Source organism: Astyanax mexicanus, chromosome 20 (genome assembly GCF_023375975.1).
Source record: "Astyanax mexicanus isolate ESR-SI-001 chromosome 20, AstMex3_surface, whole genome shotgun sequence".
NCBI lineage: Eukaryota > Metazoa > Chordata > Actinopteri > Characiformes > Acestrorhamphidae > Astyanax > Astyanax mexicanus.
Window position 1 is genome coordinate 3,009,375 of NC_064427.1, and position 20,032 is coordinate 3,029,406.

Sequence of the window (20,032 nt, forward strand, 5' to 3'; positions counted from 1 at the left end):
CCTTCACGATTAGTTTACAGACTTCTGTCCTATTAATTTTAACGTGTGTGTGTCTGTATTGTAACTGTAACTGACGTGTCCACTCCAGTCACGTACGGCCGTATAAAATCAGCGCTATTGGAACCTCTGACCTTTAACTGGAGGCCAGCGTTAACTGGGCAGAGTGTGCAGATCCGTTACATCAGCCTGAGATCTGAGATCTGAGCGTATCTGCCGTGTCTCGAGCAGACGTGCTAATAGGCCCCGTCTCCCAGTGGACTCGTCTTCACACACTGCGCTTCCAGGCCTGGTGTCTCTTCAGAATGCTTTACTGTGTGAAGAAAAACGTGACGCTCTGGCAGAACCGCACTGTAGCGCCTCATTCATCTGTTAAAGAGCATTATTTGAGCTCTATCACTGCTCTTTAGCGTCCAAGTCCGTCTCCTCCAGGACGTGTCTTGGCCGAACTTGTCTCAGTGGTACGACTGAGCAGATCCAGGCATCCAGGGCACTGGCTGGCAGACGCAAAGACTCAGTTCTGCGATTCAGAACAGAACTTCACAGCCAAGTGAAGTGTGTGGCAGTGTGGGCGGCGTTTACATCCAAAAGGACTTATTTTATTAAATATTTAATTTAATTTAACTCTTTTTCATGCTTTTCTTTTTCTTACATTTCATCAATTTTGCATTCAGGGTCTTAATAGTTTAGGTGTTTATCTACTTTAACTCATTTATTCGAGTTCCTGAGAGAATTTGGCATACATGCTTCTTGAAGGCTCCTTTCAAACTTAGCTTGTTTGGTGCAGATCTTTTCAGTTTTGGCCTAAAAGACGACAATTTGATCCAAGCAAAAAAGGGACAATCAAGGTCTATATGAACTAAACCACTAGGATTTAATTCTGGAGGTTCAGTTTAAGTTAAATCCTCCTAAATCTAGTTTTAATATCTAACATTTCTAATGTTTGCATTGTTGTCAGAGTTTTATACAAATTTTAGAGCCTTATTTTAGTGATCTATAGTGCACCGGTCATTTGCGTATCGTGCAACTGGATTTAGGGCATGTCGGTGTGTCTTTGTATCGTGAGGGCACAAAAAATACTTCTTGTGCAGCTCAAAACACACAAAAGGCATGAACTAATTCTCCTAAATAATCATGGGCATGTTTTTGGGCTTAACGTGAAATAAACTAATCAGTCATTCGGTTTAAGAGTCAGATTAACCCTGACTTTGGCAGATTGCTATTTTAACGGCACAGCTAACTAATGACGAAATAACCAAAAACCAGCATGAACGATGCACAAGACCGGACAAAGGACGATTGAAACAAAGGGACTTTACTACAGTATATACACAGATACAGACAAGAAACACCTGGTGAAGGTAACAACAGGGCTGGGATACAAATGAGATACAGATGGGGACATTAATGACAAGGCGGGGCTAAGGTAGAGTCACAACAAAACCAAAACAGAGCACCGACAAAAAGAGACAGACTAGACAAGAGACAAAACAGGTCAAAAAGCAAACGTGAGACATTTTAAGCATTAATTAAGCGTTAATTAACTAAAATTACCTACTAATACAGTAGAACACTTTTAGCAGATCAACTTCTAGGAATGTTGTCTCTATTGTACCTCATAAACCTTATAATGGATTTATTAAGCATTATAAACATGGCTATAAATATATATAACATATCATAGCTATGTTTACTATACACTACGAATTGTGATCAGTCACTTTAGTCAAAGTTAAATTGGAGGCGGGTCTTAGGGAGTTTAGAGCAACTATGATTCAATAAAGGTTTGATATTGGGTGTCATGTATCGATACAATATGATATGATCGAAATGTTACATAGCTAAATCGATATTTTGTCCCACCCCTAAACTAGAACAAAATTAGACCAATTCTTGCTTAATTTATAGGGCTCTCAGCTACATTGATTTAACACTATATAAATAAAAGTTATTTGCATTCACATATTTTTTTTTACCCTGCACTGTGAATGTTAACATGTTGTGTTCAATAAAACCATGCAAACATATAATGTTTTGTGTGTTATTTTATTTAATTTAAGCAGACTGTGTTTGTCTATTGTTGTGACTTAGATCAAGATCAGAACACATTTAATGACCCATTTATGCAGAAATCCAAGTATAATCCCGAAGAGTTCACATACTTTCTCTTGCAACTGTATATTCCTAGACATTCATTTCACACATACAAGCATAAATATACTTATAACCAAGAAAAAGGATGAACATGTTCTCCTGTAAGAACAACAGCAGGAATACTGGCCTCTGCAGAAGATTGGCAGCTAATGGTGGACTTTAAGAGGCCACTTAAGTTCTCGCCTTAAACTGCAACCACAGCCTTAAGACCTTTATGCGGTTCTGGTGTCTGATTTCACCGGGCGAGTCGAATATACTTCTCCTGGAATATATACTTCTACAGCCTCGCTGGAACAGAGCCTGGATGAAGCACCTGAGAGGAAGCTCACCAAGTATGATGATCTGCTTAGTCAGGGTTGGCGAGGTTGGTAGCAGGCGCTTTAAAAGCCCAATCTCTATTTAGAGCCCAAAGCATGCTGGGTATGGAGGGGAAGAGAGGCATCTGAAGTGCCAGAGAGGCGAAAGAAAGAGATTCAAGGTGGCTTTGGCTCGAGAGGGGAAAGCCCTGGGGGCAGAGAAGCTAAGTTGCCATCTGGAGACAAGCTTGGGTTTGATCAGGCCAAACTGGGTCACCTGGAGGAAGGTGTACAATGCTGAAAGACCAAGAGCATCACTGAGTTTCTATGCAGTAATGCAAGCATTGAACAAAAAATAAAAGAAAATAAAAGAAAAGAAAAGAAAATGCACCAGAAAGGAGGTGTTGGAATTTTGGAGTTACTTTTACTGAATTTATAGGGGAAAACATACTGTAATTGAAGGGAGGTTTTAGTACTCTGGATACTAGATGAGATTGAGACGGTTGGGTATGGTGGTTCTACTGGTTCCATATGGATTCTACAGCACATTTACTTACAGATGTTGCTACAGCTGGGCCTGTAGATCCTGTAGCTCTACACTCATATTGACTATCCACCCATCATCCATCCACCAAACCATGCATCCATCCATTCCTTCATCCATCCATCCCTCCCTCCTTATGGGTGATACATAGAAATTGTGCAAAAAGTACAATACGTATTTCAAATAATCTGTAGAAATCCCTCCATCATCTATATATTTATCCATCCATCCATCCATCTCTAAATCCCTACTCATCAAGAGTTAATTACTTGAATTTCTTGTCTCTTAATGTTGATGTTTGAGAGCATCAGTTAAAGTAAAGTAGTGAAGAGGTAGAGTTACAGGTATACAGTGAATAGTGAATATTTGAGTAATGTTCTAATCCAGATTACGAGAAGCAAGAAATAATCAACTAAGTAAAGACAAAAATGGCTTTACAAAATGAAGGTCAGTCAATCTGAAAGTGAATTTCAACAACTTTAGAAGTATCCTCAATGCAGCCACCGCAAAGACACACTTTTTTTGATGGTGAAACTGGCACTCATCAGCACCTGTCCGGGAATGGAAGAGGAAGAGTTATATCTGCTGCTGTACATGACTACTTATGTGTTCCTTCATTATCTGGATAGCTTCTGTGTTCATTTACAATGTAGTTAAAAAGTAAAAACGTGGAATTAGACTTTTTGACTGATACTGTTAGAGAAACCTTATGATAAAACACAGTGCTGCACTGTAAGAGTACTGATAAAGCATGTAAAGTATGTGAAGCAAGTTTTTATTACTAGGCTTGTTTGCATAAAGTGAAAGAGGTAGAGACACAAATCATACAAAAGCAGCTCTGAGGTATTAAAACTTTGAAATACCTTTCACTTCCAGTCATTGAACAGCATGTTTTTCTTGCCTTTTCTTTTACGCTAAGCCTTTCTAAATTATTCAGGAGAAGAAATTGTATTTCGAGCTGAACTTTGTGGGAATTACCTCAGGATGGGTTCAATATTTTGAGAGTTTAGGCTATTTTCATTACTTACATCGACGACAGAGTATCAGCATGAGCTTTCTTCAGGTTTATTACCATCTAACGAGACGCAAAAACCATAAACAACACAGAAAGCAAGCTGGATGATGCTGTACAGCTAAAATAATCAAGAGTAAAACCAAGCAAGTTACAATAAAACTGGATCATACAATACACAATCATATCATGAGACATGTACTATTATAGTGTCCCATGACTTTTGCCATATCCCAATGGAAGCTAAACAGCTCTGGAAAAAAATATGTGACCACTTCTCTCAATCAGTTTCTCTGATTTTGCTATTTATGGGTATATATTTGAGTAAAATGAACATTGTTGTTTAATATTGTCATTTAGAGCATTTATTTGCAGAAAATGAGAAATGGCTGAAATAACAAAAAAGATGCAGAGCTTTCAGACCTCAAATAATGCAAAGAAAACAACAAGTTCATATTCATAAAGTTTTAAGAGTTCAGAGATCAAAAGTACTTTTTGCACAGGACACTACTATTTAATTTATATATTTAATTTATATCAGCTATATAATACAAACCTGCGTTATATTTACTACATTAAGTACATAATGTGTATAACTCATGTATACCTACAGTATATGAATACTTGAGTACTGAATACTTATATATAAATAATTGCATACTTAAGAATACTCAGAATTTATCTTTTTGAGAGTGTGTTTGTTCCAATCCTGAGGTCCCCAGCAGAGTTAGGGAAATGCAACAAAATAATATAAATATATAAATAAAGACAAAATCGTGTGAGCCTGGGTCGTTGCTCAGAGTTAATGTTCTTTAAAGCACTTTGAGGAGCGTTCATTATATTCTGGTGACACTTTATTAGCTGCACAAACACAAACCGTTTCATCTCAGCTCAGTAAATAATGACATCAGATCAGTATATTTCACTCTGATTACAGGAGCCGCTTCCATACATTACTAAATTAAATGACATTCCACACGCCTTCACTCGCTCGCGTCTGTAATACATACCGCTCTTCCTCTTTTATAGCCTACGTCTAAATTTACCTGCTGTAACCCGAATGGGTCATTATCAGAATACCGTGCCTTTTGGCCCTCATGACAATGTGTAACGACTTATAACTAAAACATAAATCATATTTTCACACTTGATCACTATATATTTTCATTTTAATATATTTCCTGTCTTGTATATGTCCATCCTGTCATGGCAAGCTGCACAACAGGGTGGACAATTTTAGCAAAAATTGGTATTTTATGAAAACACAGCTTATGAGCTACAGTTGCAGACATTGTTGTTCTGTTTCAAATATATATATATATATATATATATTAATAGTTTAATCACCTGGACATTTACCGCAACAGGGCGCACAGATTAAGATTTACCTCAGTAAGGCTTAGTATTGAAACGAGATGAGAAATATTAAGTGAAATTAACATTACTAATAGCTGAACATTTAGTAGAAACTGACTTTAAAATAAAGCATTGTGAAGGTTGTGATCTCACTGATGATCTCAAAGGTTATTTCCTCCTTAAAGGGGCGTTATTATCCAATGATGACAGCTTAAATAACTTAACCAAACTCCCCAATCCCAACATTTTATACAGAAAACTGTATAAAAGAAATGTAAAAAACTTACTTTTGTGAAGTTTAAGGTTAAATTTCCTTTATATAAGTGTAATAATAAAGTGTTTATTTAGAGTAAATATCTTCATCTTAAAATGTATTGTTACACAAGAGTTATATGAAATATATGAAATATATGAAACAACAATGCCTTGGACACGAAAGGCACAAAAGGCACGTTATATTGATATTGACCCTTATAAAACTCATACATTCATATTGTTTCCATGCCACAAACTAGGAACGTCCCTTTTGGCTTCCCATCATCATCTTTGGGCTGCTCTGAGGTGCATAAGAGCTAAGCAGGAACTTCCAGGAATCTTCCCAATCAGCAAGAGATACCGATACTTTAACCGGCTCATCAGTTTTAGAATCAGACGCGAATCTCCATGATTCTGCCCATTCCGCAATCATCGCTTTAAGAGCTTCATCCTTCGCTTCACCAGGTTTGGACTTGACCTCCCGTTTCGGGCGTGGCTGAGTCTTTGCTAGCTTACAGGCATCGACCCACCTCTTTAGATATGATGCTTCTTTGTCTTTTTCCACTTGAGAAAACATAGGCTTCTTTGGCTTCATCACCTTCTTTATTATGATGGAATCGTCTTCAGGCGTTGTTTGACTAATCGCAGCCTTCATGTCGATCTTGCTCTCCAGTTTCATGAACCTCCAGGCAATGCTCCACTTCTTAAGTTTGGCGTATTCTTTGGCGAGAAGGGAAAACAGGCAGTCGTTGCATTTGTATCGCGTCCAGAAGACCATATATGTTGGAGAACATGTACATGGCTCTGCTTCAAACCATGAAGCGACGCTCTTCGGAGGCTGGATGTTGGCGATCCTCCATGATCGACCCCATTCCGAAGTGCTTTCGTACTGTGCTAAATTTCTTTGACTCCACTGCATGGATGACGAATCGTCGCTTCCACTAGAACTTCGGTAGAATTGTGTGGGATTGAACATCCAGGAATGATCCCAAGATTGAGGGATGTCCCTGCCGGGTTTGGACTGTTTCTTTCCAGTAAACATTTTCCATGAATTCTGCCATTCTTTTGAAGGAAACCTTTGCTTGAAGACCTGAGCCTCAAATGAACTGCTTATCATATGACAAGGAAGGTGAAGCCCCTTCCTACCATTGATCACTATTGACTTCCATTGACCTTTGTTAGGTTCAGTTTGGCGTTTCGACCAATCCTCACAATGGAAACTACAGAACTTCCAAGAATCTGCCCACTCTGTCGATGAAGGTTTGTCATGATGATACTCATTCATTGAGAACTTCCATGATTGCTCCCAATCTGAGCAAGAATGCTCGCTTCTTTCTTGTTGGTGAAGCTGAGTCTCTAACCTATCTGGTTGAGGTTGGGTTGATGGACGTTGGGTTGACGGACGTTGGGTTGATGCAGTGCGTGTTGCTTCCCTTTCAGCGCGGTGTTGATGTCTTGTCGATCTCCAAGACTCACCCCATCCACGAGCCGATGTCGGCCCATTATTGGGGAAGTCATTTTCTCGAACCCACCTTTCAGGTCTATTTCGGGAATAAGTGGCCCAACCTTGTTGCCAGAGATCGCTATTCTGGTTAAGGTTTAGGTTTGTGAACCTCCAGGAATTAGTCCATCCGCTCAGAGAAGTTTGAGGAGTGCCTACTTGTTGGGCTTGTTGGGACATTCTTTGTAGCCTGCTTTGGATTCTGTCTTGTCTACGTTGTTTTTTTAAGGACTTCCAAGAGTCTTTCCACCTTGAGATGAAAGGTTCTTTGTCCTTTGAGAGCTCTGAGAGTTCTGTTATCTGTGGAGGCTTAGGGAATCTCTTAGGGAATAATGGAATTAACTCAAATTGGCCATGTTGTTGCAGGCCACTACCAAACCCTACTTTCTTCATTTCTTGACGTTCAATTGGCATTGGCATTGGTTTATCTTCTCTACTCATCTTCTCAATAGGTTGTTCTTTATACTCTGACATATTCTTAGTGGTCATCCATGATTTCTGCCACTCATTGACAGGCAAGGGATCTTTTGCCTGGAGCTGGGAATTCCACAATTCCATTTTGCTCTTCAACTGTTCTTCTCTGGAAGCTTCCATTATTGATTGGTACCTTTTAGGATCCAATGGCTCCTCAGGCATATTCACTTGAGGCTCTAATACATTTGACCTGGTTGTTGCTGATTCTTGATGCAGCTTTGGCGAAATAGGTTTAGAAACTCTCCAGGAGTCCATCCAGGCAGGTGGAATCGATGTTCCCATTGATTTTGATGGCAGGTGAAGCTGTTTCTTGAACTGCTTCCAAGATTGACCCCATGGAATGGTGGATTGTTCTTCTTCTTGGTTTCTATTTTCATTTTCATTGTCTTCCTTATTTGTACTCTTCCGTTCAAAAGTAACGTGTTCCTCGTTTGGTGGTTTAGGTGACTTCCAGGATTCGTTCCACTCAGACGACGAGCGTTCCCCATTGTAGCGTTGGAACTGTTGGAACACGTCAAGACTTTTCTGTCTTAAATTAGTTTTTTCATCACTTTGACAGTCTTTCCTCTGCTTTGTGTACTTCCAGGATTTCTCCCAGTCTGGAATAGCCAAGTCTTCTTCCTCAAACGTCTGAAAGTACAGTGTCTTATCAACCTTCTCCCACTGAAGCAGAGCCTCGTTGTAGGTAACGTTGTTGTTGGTATCGTCGGCGTCACGTTCCTGTTCCATCCATGATTTTCCTTCATTCTTTGGCTGGATATTTAGGAACTTCCATGCCGTTCCCCAGTCTGATGCAGCAGGCATCTGTTCTGGTTGTGGTAAAGCCTGTGAGAACTTCCAAGCCTTGGTCCACACCATCATGCCTGGCTGCTTCTCGTTTAGACTAAGTAACAGATTCAGCTTGCTTTGTTTCGTTGGTTTCGTGTCTTTTTTTACGTCAACTTGCTTCTGTGGTCGACTGCTCACAAATCCACTAGGTCTTCCCAGAGGCACCTGCTTGGGTTTGAAGGTCTGGGCAGGAAGCTCCTCTGGAGGTTTGGCTTTTCTTTCAACTCTTCTTGGTTTTACATGTCCAGACATGCGCTTTGCCCAATCTTCATTAATTCTGTAATAAAAATTATAATAAAAATATGATTACTCAAAATTGCAGGTGTTTGGTGAACCATTTAATCAATTGTTTTATCTCTTGATGCTTCAATGGTAGCTTTGGTTTATCCTCTCTTATCCTCTCCATTGGTTGTTTTTAATATTATGAAAAGAATCGGCCAATCTGCCTAATGCTTTTTATACTTTAGCAGCAGATATTTTCATTTCAATCATTAAATGAATTAAGTTGTGAGGTGGGATCTCTATGACCATTAATTAGCCTTGGGAAACCATGATCTGCCTAAAGTTTTGAAGATGTTCAACACATCATCCTCAAAATTGATGACCAATATCCCTCCCATGACAAATCATAATGTGGATGAAGAAAACCAATGTTTTTTTCACTTTACCATATATGGTGCTAATATTAAGTCTGGGTGAAATGGACTTGGGAGTCCAAAAAACCTAAGACTAGTTTAAAAATGGCGCAAATTGTAAAAGAATGAAGTTTTACAAATTGTTCTGCTGTATTACGAGCTACAAAATGAAAGCGAAATATGTGGCATTGATCATAGTAAGGTCATTATACACAAAGCTTACTAAAAATTCACCAAAGGGAATTCTAAAACTTCTGTAAAAGAATAGGAAAAAAATACTATAGCTTGAGCTGTAATTAGGGATGCACCAAACTGATATTAAAATTGGATATTGGTCCTGGTCTCAGCAAAATTAGTTAAATCAGGTATCAAATAATTATCAGTATTAGTAATGATTTTGGATAAAAAATAGCCAAAATGAGACAAACTGAGACAGATAATGATCTTACCTCAGTAGGGCACTCTTTTCGATTCTATCTTGCTCCAATTTTATCCTCTGCCCGTACTCCCGGAGCCTGATCTCCCAAACGTTCTTCATAATTGACGCATCGCACACCATCACCTCTGGATTTTTGTCCGTCATTTTGGCTGCACCTGTAACCAGTAAAGAGTATTCACAATCATTACTCTGTAGGTAGAAGTAAAGATACTATAGTATAGAGTTTAATAAAATATCAACTCAAGTAAAAGTGTAAAACTACTTAAAGTATAAAAGTAAAAGTAATGTAAGTTGAAAAAAAATAAAGCCATTAAGAAAGAAAGCTTAGGCCACGCCCACAGAGTATTATAGTACACTACCCCCCCACCCCACCCTCACCTCCCCAAAAACATTATGGCTTTTTTTCTAAAAGCCATATTGACTATAATGTTAAAATATTAAAATGTTAATGTTGATAATAGAATTTGGGATTTTGCACTAGACTGTTCCCTATATTGTTTCAGCTGCATATATGCCCCATTGTAAATTAATGTATTTATTTTAGTAGAATAATATATAAATATATATTAAAGAATATTAGTTGGACTGGAGTTTGTCTGGAGTTTCATTAAAAAAAAACACATTAACACATTAAAACACAGCATTGCAATTTTTTTGCAAAGTTTTTGTCTTCGCAGGGGGTGGTTGCAACTATGAATCATTTTTCTTATATTATGTGCGTATATTATATGATTAAACTAATTAAAGCAAGCAGAAGAAGTTTCATAAAAAAAAATCTTCAAACTTTTTAAAACAGGTCGATTTGACCCAGAACATAACAGTAGGGTTAAAGCACTATAAAGCAAAAGCAATCTCATAAAAAAATACTTCAATAATTCTATAATTCTAAGATTCATTTCCACACAAAAATCTAAAAATCCTAATTTGCTTCTTTTATTATGTATTTATAAAAAATGATTCATATCGTCCAATACCGAGCATGTTCATCCTCATCTCATGCATGCACATCAATTAATTCTGCTACTGAATTAACCACAGCGTTAACCAGAGCCACGACCCTGAAGAAAAACTGTTAAAATAAAAGAGTCAGCTCACCCGTGTGACTGTACCCGGCCCAAATTTCAGACCTTGTTCTCAGGCGTCGGGGGGGAAGCTCCTATATATCCCCAAGTGTCGACTGTAATTAACCTCCCCCATGTGACTCCAGATCCTCGCCTCGGCTATTTTTAACGCCCTGCGAGTCAGCTGGCATCTGATGGCATCTCCTCTGTCCGGCCGTGAAACTGACTGGCAGTGATGTACTGTTTGGTGATTTAAAAACAATTACAGTGTTACAGTGAACATACTGCACTAATCTTCACACTGCATTAACTCATACACTCCCATTATAACCTATCAACACATCACTGCACATCACTACACATCACTACTGACTAATACACTGAATGGGGGAAGGAAGCACTTTTTATGTACATGTTATAAAGTACCAGTCAAAAGTTTTAGCATAAGGAGAACCAAGTCAAACAAACAAGACTCAGACTCCGCCTCTTTTCGAGCTGATGCTGATGCAGCATTAGAGAGTAGCATCACAGCTAATGCTAATGCTAGGAGGAAAGCGCATCGACTCGGTTCCAATACATCAGCTCACAGACGCACCCTTGTGCTGATCAACATCACCTTAGGAGTGATGAGGATCAGGGGAAAGAGCGCCATCTATGTTGTCCACCCAGAGAGAGCCAAGAGAGGCAAATCGTGCTCTCTCGGCTCTCCGGCAGCTGACGGCAAGCTGCATGACCAGGATTCGAACCAGCAATCTTCTGATCATAGTGGCAGGGGTTAGCCTTCTGAACCACTCAGCACCTTATTCCTGTATAGCTTTAATATACAGTATTGCTTTAATTTCCTCTTCTAAAGAATGCATTTATCTATGCCTACTTTTAGTTGCACCTATTGCTGACACAGATGTGCAAATGCACACAAACACAGCTAGTTTCTTCACTGTAGAGAATTATTGCCAAAAGATTAGGACTCTCTGGAGTAAATAAGCATGATCAACGCAAGGTGTGAGCTACAGCTCAGGAAATGGGGGTGATTTTGGGAGTAGGGGGTGATTTGTGGAGATGGGGGTGAGGTGGGGTGATGCTCATGCAACATCCTAACCCTTGTGTCACTAGATGCAATCAAATTCTCACAGCAATGCTCCGAAATCTAGTGGAAAGCAATTACAGGACAGTAGAGAAAATCAAGATTCTAAATACCACCCACTGCACCACTGTATTATTCAGAATACTGCTATCCCATGACTTCAGGACTTGGCGTTTCAGTGTATATAATATTATACAGTGTATTACTGAACTGATGGAGTTGTTATTTTGTTGGATTGCAGGTTTAATGAAGTCTACAGGGAGTTCAGCCCGATCGCAGGACGTCAGTAGAGCAGCACGGCTAGCCGGCTAGCTAGATCTGCCAGCTGTTAAACTCACCTCAACATGTGTGTTACAGTCATTAAACCACCCTGAGCACCAGAGCAGCCCTGCCGTTACCTCCACCCACCCCTATTAACCACCCGGCCACAGGACACTAACCTGAACTGATGAACACTGAGAGAGAGAGAGAGAGAGACAAAGCCCCAAACTACAATAAATCACCCGACATATATCACTATGTACATTATTAAATAAACTATATGTACATTTATTTATTGCTCTTTTTCACATATTGTAACTTATTGGGCATCTTTATTTTTTTATCATAATTTGATTATTATTTTTGTATTTGTTCAATTATTTGCTATGCCAATAAAGCTAAAAGAGAAAGAGAAATACAGTGAAAGAAAGAGAGAGAGACAGGGAGAGAGAGAAATACAGAAAGAGAGAGAGAGATACAGAAACAGAGAGAGATACAGAAAGAGAGAGAGAAATACAGAGAGTGTTATTAATAACGTTATTAATATCTTATTCAGTGTGTATTGTTTTATATATATATATATATATATATATATATATATATATATATATATATATATATATATATATATTTTTTTTTTTTTTTTTTTTTTTTTTTTTTTTTTTACCTTTTGTATATTAACTTTGCTTTGGCGAAAGCTGTTAATTGCAATTCATGCCAATAAAGCTACTTTAAATTGAAAAAAAAAATAATGGAGAGAAAGATAGGATAGAGGGAGAGACATACAGAAAGAGAGCGAGATATATATAGAGAGAAAAACAAATAGAGAGAGAGAGAAAACGAGAAATACAGGGAGAAAAAGATAAATACAGATATAGAGAGAAAAATACAGATAGAGAGAGAGAAATAGACAATAGAGAGAGAGGCAGAGCCCCAACCCATGCTAAACCACCCTTCATATATCACTATGTGCATTATTAAATACTTTATAAATGTATTGTAATTATAATTTATTGCTCATTTTAACATATTGTAAACTCTCACATAAAGTAGCATATTGGGAGAGAGAGACAGAAATACAGTGAGAGAGAGATACAGAAAGAGAGAGAGATAGTGTGTGTGTGTGAGAGAGAGAGAGATAATAAGAGGCAATATTGTACTTCTACTGTTTTTACAGCCACCCTCCTCCTCCTTATTAAAACAGCATCCCTACTGGGAAGCCTGGTGGAGAAGAGCATCATGGTCCGGCTGCTTTGCTGCCTGAGGGCCCGAATGCCGTGTAATCAGTGAGAAAACCACGAATCTGAAGGTACAGAACATCAAATCCTTTTACAGGTTTTACAGGAGAATATCAGAGCAGCAGTCCTTGACCTCAAATTGAAGATACGTATGTCATGTGATGCAACAACAAGACAACGACCCAAAGCACACAAACAAACCAGTTGAAGAAACGGCTGAGAAAGAAGGATTTGACTCGTGTTTCGAGTCAATATTCTGTTGCGTGACCTGAAGAGGGCTGCGTTTGTAAGATATACCAGAATTACTGATGAACTGAAACACACTCGCAGGTGAGGAATGGTCCAAAATTCATACTCAACTCTTTTCAAATCTTACAAACACTTAAATATTAATGTTTTAGTCAGGTGTTAATGTGTTCCATTGTTACTGAAAATACAGGGGTCGGACAATGAAACTGAAACACCTGGTTTTAGAGCACAATAATTGATTGTGGTGACGGACAGTTCTGGTGGAAACAGGAGAGTTGAGGTGCACATTGAATTCTGCCGTGATTTGATCAGCCGTGGTTTTATGTTTTTTTGGATACAATCCGGGTTAGCACCCGAAAAACATCCCTTTCAGACAGCTTCCTCTTACAGCGTCCACAGTTAATCCTGTTGGATGTGGTTGCTCCTTCTTGGTGGTATGCTGACATTACCCTGGATACCGTGGCTCTTGATGCATCACAAAGACTTGCTGTCTTGGTCACAGATGCTCCAGCAAGACGTGCACCAACAATTTGTCCTCTTTTGAACTCTGGTACGTCACCAATAATGTTATAGTGTGCATTGCAATATTTAGAGCAGAACTGTGCTCTTACCCTGCTAATTGAACCTTCACACTCTTACTGCTCTTACTGGTGCAATAATGTGCAATTAATGAAGATTGAACACCAGACTGCTCCAATTTAGCCATGAAACCTAAAATCCCACACTAAAATGATGACAGGTGTTTCAGTTTCATTGTCCAACCCCTGTATATCTTCTTCCACAGCCCTGCTTTTAATTGATTGATTGATTGATTTGTCTTTTCATTACAGTACAATACAGTTTCTGGCTTCACACAAGCAAGAGCTCGATAATAAATGCATCATAAACTAAATATAGAGAACATGATGTCATCTAGATGCCAATTATTGTTCGTCCATCTACAGTAGGCCTACAGTAGAAATGTTTAGAATGTGAAGGGCATGACATCCGGCCAGGTCTCACATGTGCCACCTTGAAGTAAAATATAAAAATAGCAGAGAACAGGCCGTTCCCTCATGTGTTTCACATACTTGGTCGCTGACCTAACCTTATTAAATGTCTTCTCATGTCCCACAGCCTGTACCAACTCATAAACTAAGCAGGAATGTAACTTTCTGCATGTATTAATAGCAGAAAAGCAGAGTGAGAAATGTTTCTGAATGGAAAAATGGCATTTCCATAAGGAATACCTGTCATATTCTGTAGCGTGCATGTGCACTGCAGAGGCTTACAGTTACATAATAACTGTAGTCACATAGTATCTGTTGCTGTACAGTTTATTACATCTTCTTTCAGAGGTGAAGAGTAATGAAGTATGAATTCTCTGTACCACTTTAAAAGAAGACTACCTTTATAAAGGATTTATAAAAGGTTTACAATCAGTTTATTAATGGTTAATAATTAGGTTGTAAATGCCTTAAAAATCATTAATAATCAGTTATAACACATACGTAGAAAGGGCAACAATATAGATGGCTGTGGGTTCACTATTTGGCAAACAACAGGTCATTGTTGCCCTTTCTACGTATGTGTTATAACTGATTATTAATGATTTTTGGGCATTTACAACCTTATTAGTAACCACTAATAAACTAATTGTAAACCATTTATAAACCCTTTATAAAGGTAGTCTTATTTTAAAGGGCTACCGAATTCTCAATAACCTTGCTTAAGTAGAAATGTTGGTTTTGTATACTTTACTGAAGTAATCTGAACTTTCTACACTGCAAGAAATCCAATGGCAAAAACTAGACAAAATATATGCAAATTAAGACAAATATATATGTATATTAAGCAAAAAAATCTGCCAATGGGGTAAGCAAAATTGTCTTAGTAGGATTTCTTACAAAAAGCAATGGAAAAGTTTCAAAATGAGTGAAATAACACCTACATCAAGCAAAAAAAGTCACTGTTTTTGCACACAATCAGAAAATAACTTGATTGCTGCTTGATCGTGCTTATTTTAAGTTCAAATTACTTTAAAAAAAGGTACAAATTCTAAGTAAGAACGATTAAGATTCGTTCTTTGCTGTGTACTCTTTACATTTTAAAAAACAGCCTCGTTACTCCTATTTCATTTCAGCTCGTTTTCATTCCGGCTTCTCGTCATCCAATGAAACCCCTATCCAGATAAATCTCCCCATCCAGATAGAGTGAATCTGATTGTGATTGGATGTAGAGAGGTATAAATACATACCATTCTGACTTCCTATTGGATTATACAGCTCTGAAAAAAAACTAAGAGAGCTCTTCAGTTTCTGAATCAGTTTCTTTGATTTTGCTATTTATAGGTAAATGTTTGAGTAAAATGAATGTTGTTGTTTTATTCTATTGTTTTATAACTACAGACAACATTTCTCCCAAATTCCTAGATAAAATATTGTATAGATACATTTATACATTTATAGCATTTATTTGCATAAAATTAGAAATGGCTAAAATAACAAAAAGAGATGCAGAGCTTTCAGACCTCAAATAATGCAAAGAAAACAAGTTCATATTCATAAAGTTTAAAGGGTTCAGAAATCAATATTTGGTGGAATAACCCTGGTTTTTAATCACAGTTTTAATCATGCATCTTGGCATCATGTTCTCCTCCACCAGTCTTACACACTGCTTTTGGATAACTTTATGCTGCTTTACTCCTGGTGCAAAAATTCAAGCAGTTCAGTTTGGTGGTTTGATGATCAGCTTGTGATCATCCATCTTCCTCTTGATTATATTCCAGAGGTTTTCAATTTGGTAAAATCAAAGAAACTCATCATTTTTAAGTGCTCTCAAATTATTTTTTTCCAGAGATGTACGATCCATCACACAGACGTATGTAGACTACGTAGGCATCACACACTGTTTAAGAGCTGTTATCCATCGGAATAGAACATGAACCAGCCAGTGGACTAGTTTATTAACTATTGAAAGAGTAACTTGGCCACGCCCACTCACTGAAAAAACAGTAGCACTAGGAGCCATTGATTAATAGTAACAGCTGTATTTTACTACCATTTATTTGAGCTTAAACGGAGCTTAAATTGTTTATTGGTTTACATGAACATTAGTCCTGGAAGTCCAACAAGAACTTGTAGAAGTTCCACTGTTCCAATGTTTCCAGAAGTTTTGTTTTATTTTTATTTTTTTGCAATAGTTAAACTGTTGTATCCTGGCTGTAAACACCTTCCCTCCCTGGCGATGTCTGGAAGGATCTGGCTGAATCAGTAGGTAGGGAACGGTTGCAGGACGCGTTACTCTGCTTCATATTGAAAGCTGTTGACACTGTGATTCCTAACCTTTCAGAGCTCGCGAGGAAAAGTCCGCTGCCATTCACGCTGCAGACAGCTCATTAGGGTGGGAAGTGTCAGTCTTTGCATGGCTGATGATTATTCGGCTGTCATCTGTTTTGTCAGTTTTCCAAATAAAAATCACATTGGTAATCAAGGCTGTCGAAGGCACTGTTTAAGACTCGCGGCCTGCGCTGGCTGACAGCCGCGGATCGGATTACGCAGCTCTAGACTTCCTGAAGTTTCGTCAGGCTCTGGTCTTCATTCTTTCGTTTTTACGCTTTTATGTTTGTTCGTTCGTTCGTTTATTCGTTCGTTGGGCATGTGGACACACACTTGTACGGGTTTCTGATTAGCAGAGGTGGAAAGTAATGAATTACATTTACTCACATTACTGTAATTGAGTAGATTTTATAAGTAATTTTACTTTTACTCAAGTACATTTTGACACAAGTGATTTACTTCGCTACATTGGAAAACTCCCCGTTACTGAGTAAATAATGAAATACTGGGGGACAAAAAACAAATTTTCTGAATAAAAAAAAATATATATAGTTTTGTTCCCCATGGCGGCGCAGCTGAACTTTTCCCAGCAGTATTTATTACGGTTAGCAGGAGAGACGCTGTGTAAGGAGAATCGCTGCGCATGCACCGACCGACATTTTTTTGGTATGATTTCATGTTTTTAATGGTAATTCCTCGCGTTTTTATAGGAAACATTAAACAATCTGCTTGGATGTTAAAAAAAACATGTAAATAGCAGTTAAAGCATAGCAATGGCAAATAAAAAAATTATAATGAACTATAAAAATATGGTTTATAGTCACAGATATGACCATAACTTTTTAACAGAAAAGAAAAAATATATATCATAGAAACCTATGCCACTTGTTCTTGAAAATGTTTTATGGGTTTTATTGCCTGAAAGGTCCAAATAATGATGTGGAATAATAATTCATTAAAAAGATTTAATTTATGATTTGTACTTTTTTACATCAAATAAATAAAAGTAACTATGTAACTTTTACTCAAAGTACATTTTAAATTGAGTACTTTTTTACTTTTACTCGAGTAGAATTTTAGATGGGTACTTTTACTTTTACTTGAGTAGAATTTTAGCAAAGTAAAGGTACTTTTACTTAATTAAAATTTTTCAGTACTTTTTCCACCTCTGCTGATTAGCAGCCTAATAACGAACTGCCAAAGAAGTTTAACTAAGCTGTGTTTTTTCGGCGTTACGGTATTTTATTATCATACTGTGTTATACTGTAGGTGCACCTACCCTTGTAAAAAAAAAAAAAGTATATTAATGTATACTTATAAGCATTATTATATTACACTAAGTGTACTTAACAGTACTGAAATGGAACTATTTTAAATATACCTAAATAACATTTAAACATACCACTTCATGTACAGTATGTAACCCCATATTTTCAGTATATATTTTTGGTTACACTTTATAATACAGAGTAAGAACAGTAAAACACTGTACACTACATAATGCAGTCTGCTGCTCCCTGTTTTTACTGAGTAATTACTAGGTAATTACTGTGTACTTAGAGAGTAAGAACAGTAAAAATCTGGCTGTTTTTAGCTGCTCCAGCCTCGACAGTTTTAAAAGCATAAATTTATTATTCTTTTTCAAACTCTAATAATGAAATTATTAGAATAATAAAATAATAATCCCTTGGTGCGTGACTGTAATGAAGCCCTTATAACCGCCATGAACAAGGGCAAAATAATTATATATTATATATTGTTTATTATTATTTATTTATTATTTTATATGAAAATTGCACCACAAATTTACAAGAAATTTAAGTACATTTAAGTACGAGTAGGACCCCATGAGTATTTTTTATTTACTGATTCATAGAGAACGGCATTGTTACACCATAAGTGTTGGGAAAGTATGAGGTAAGTTTCAGAAAGTTACCTAATTTTCACACTCTTGTTTCTGGTTATACTTTATTTGGTACCACTTTAAAATAAGACTACCTTTATAAAGGGTTTATAAATGGTTTTGTGGTGTATTAAAATGGTAAAACACTGTATTCTGTCTGTACAAGAGAATACTGGGTCATTGGGTTTCTTGGAGTGAGGGTCCTGGGGAAATGTTGGAATGTGGGCCAAGGGCCAAAAACACCCCTCATCTGTTTGTACTTTAAACTTCTGGACTCATATATGCCTGGAACATATATGTCCTTTTATGGTAAAGAGATATGTGATATGCCTTGGTCTAGAGTATAAAACCCTGGCAACACAAAGAAAGGGAGAGAGAGCTTGGGATCAGATTTGGGAACCTCTCTCCAAGCAAAACCGGTTTGCTTGTTAATGATGCTGTTATCTTTTGTACTAATTATTCTTTTTTCTGTAATAAATTTTCTTATATACAAAGAACAGTATCAGCGAAGACTTATTTCATGCATCTGCATGGCATCACAGCTCAAGATAATACAGTTTACAATTAGTTTATTAATGGTTACTAATAAGGTTGTAAATGCCTTAAAAATCATTAATAATCAGTTAGAACACATACGTAGAAAGAGCAACAATATAAATGGCTGTGGGTTCACTATTTGGCAAACAACAGGTCTACGTACATTTCTACATGTGTGTTCTAACTGATTATTAACAACCTAATTAGTAACCATTAATAAACTAATTTTAAAACCATTTATAAACTCTTTATAAAGGTAGTCTCATTTTAAAGTGGTACCCTTTATTTGTAAGTACAGTTAAGTACTTGTAGGACCCGGTAAGTATTTTGAATGTACTGGTTCAATTACAGTAGTTGCACCGTAACTAACATTGGGCTGTATTATTAAGTGTTACCAGTCATACCAGACTTTGCGTTAACAACAGGACCTGCACGAGGGACAACCAGGGAATAGAGTTTATCATTATCATGGCACTGGACCACAGTGCCAACCAGCAATTGCATCATTGCATCATTGTACCGTGTGCCCGAGCAGAGTTTAACAAAATAACAAGCGCTAGGAAGTGATCTGGGCAACCTTACCTGCATAAATGTCAGCGAAGCTTAGCATGAAAAAAAAACCTTGCTGTCAGACACAAGGCCCTTATTGCCAGGGCCTAATTAGGGGAATGAAAAGGCCGGATGTGTGGATTAATTAGGAGCCAGCAGGGGGCTCTTACCAGCCTGAGCTGGAGAGGAGGAAGCCTCGGGCCCGGGCCTCGCCCACATGAATCATTCTGAGCACCGCCAGCTGGAGGGTCTGAGCATAATAAACCCAGGAGTGTCTAGAGTTCTGACCGCGGTGTAGTCATCTTTCACAAGGAGCACACCATTTAAATCCAGACCACACAC

The 20,032-nt window shown here is 37.7% G+C and overlaps 1 protein-coding gene across 1 annotated transcript; it reads right to left on the bottom strand.

Moving 5' to 3' along the window:
- Window positions 1-3,745: 3,745 nt before the first annotated feature.
- On the bottom strand, window positions 3,746-10,669 carry LOC103034687 (uncharacterized). Its single transcript, XM_007250248.4, has 3 exons — window positions 10,587-10,669; window positions 9,502-9,646; window positions 3,746-8,694 (listed from the first exon to the last, which is right to left on the bottom strand). The coding sequence occupies exons 2-3, from the start codon at window positions 9,633-9,635 to the stop codon at window positions 5,871-5,873; spliced, it is 2,958 nt and encodes a 985-aa protein (XP_007250310.3). The 5' UTR covers window positions 9,636-9,646; window positions 10,587-10,669; the 3' UTR covers window positions 3,746-5,870.
- Window positions 10,670-20,032: the final 9,363 nt, after the last annotated feature.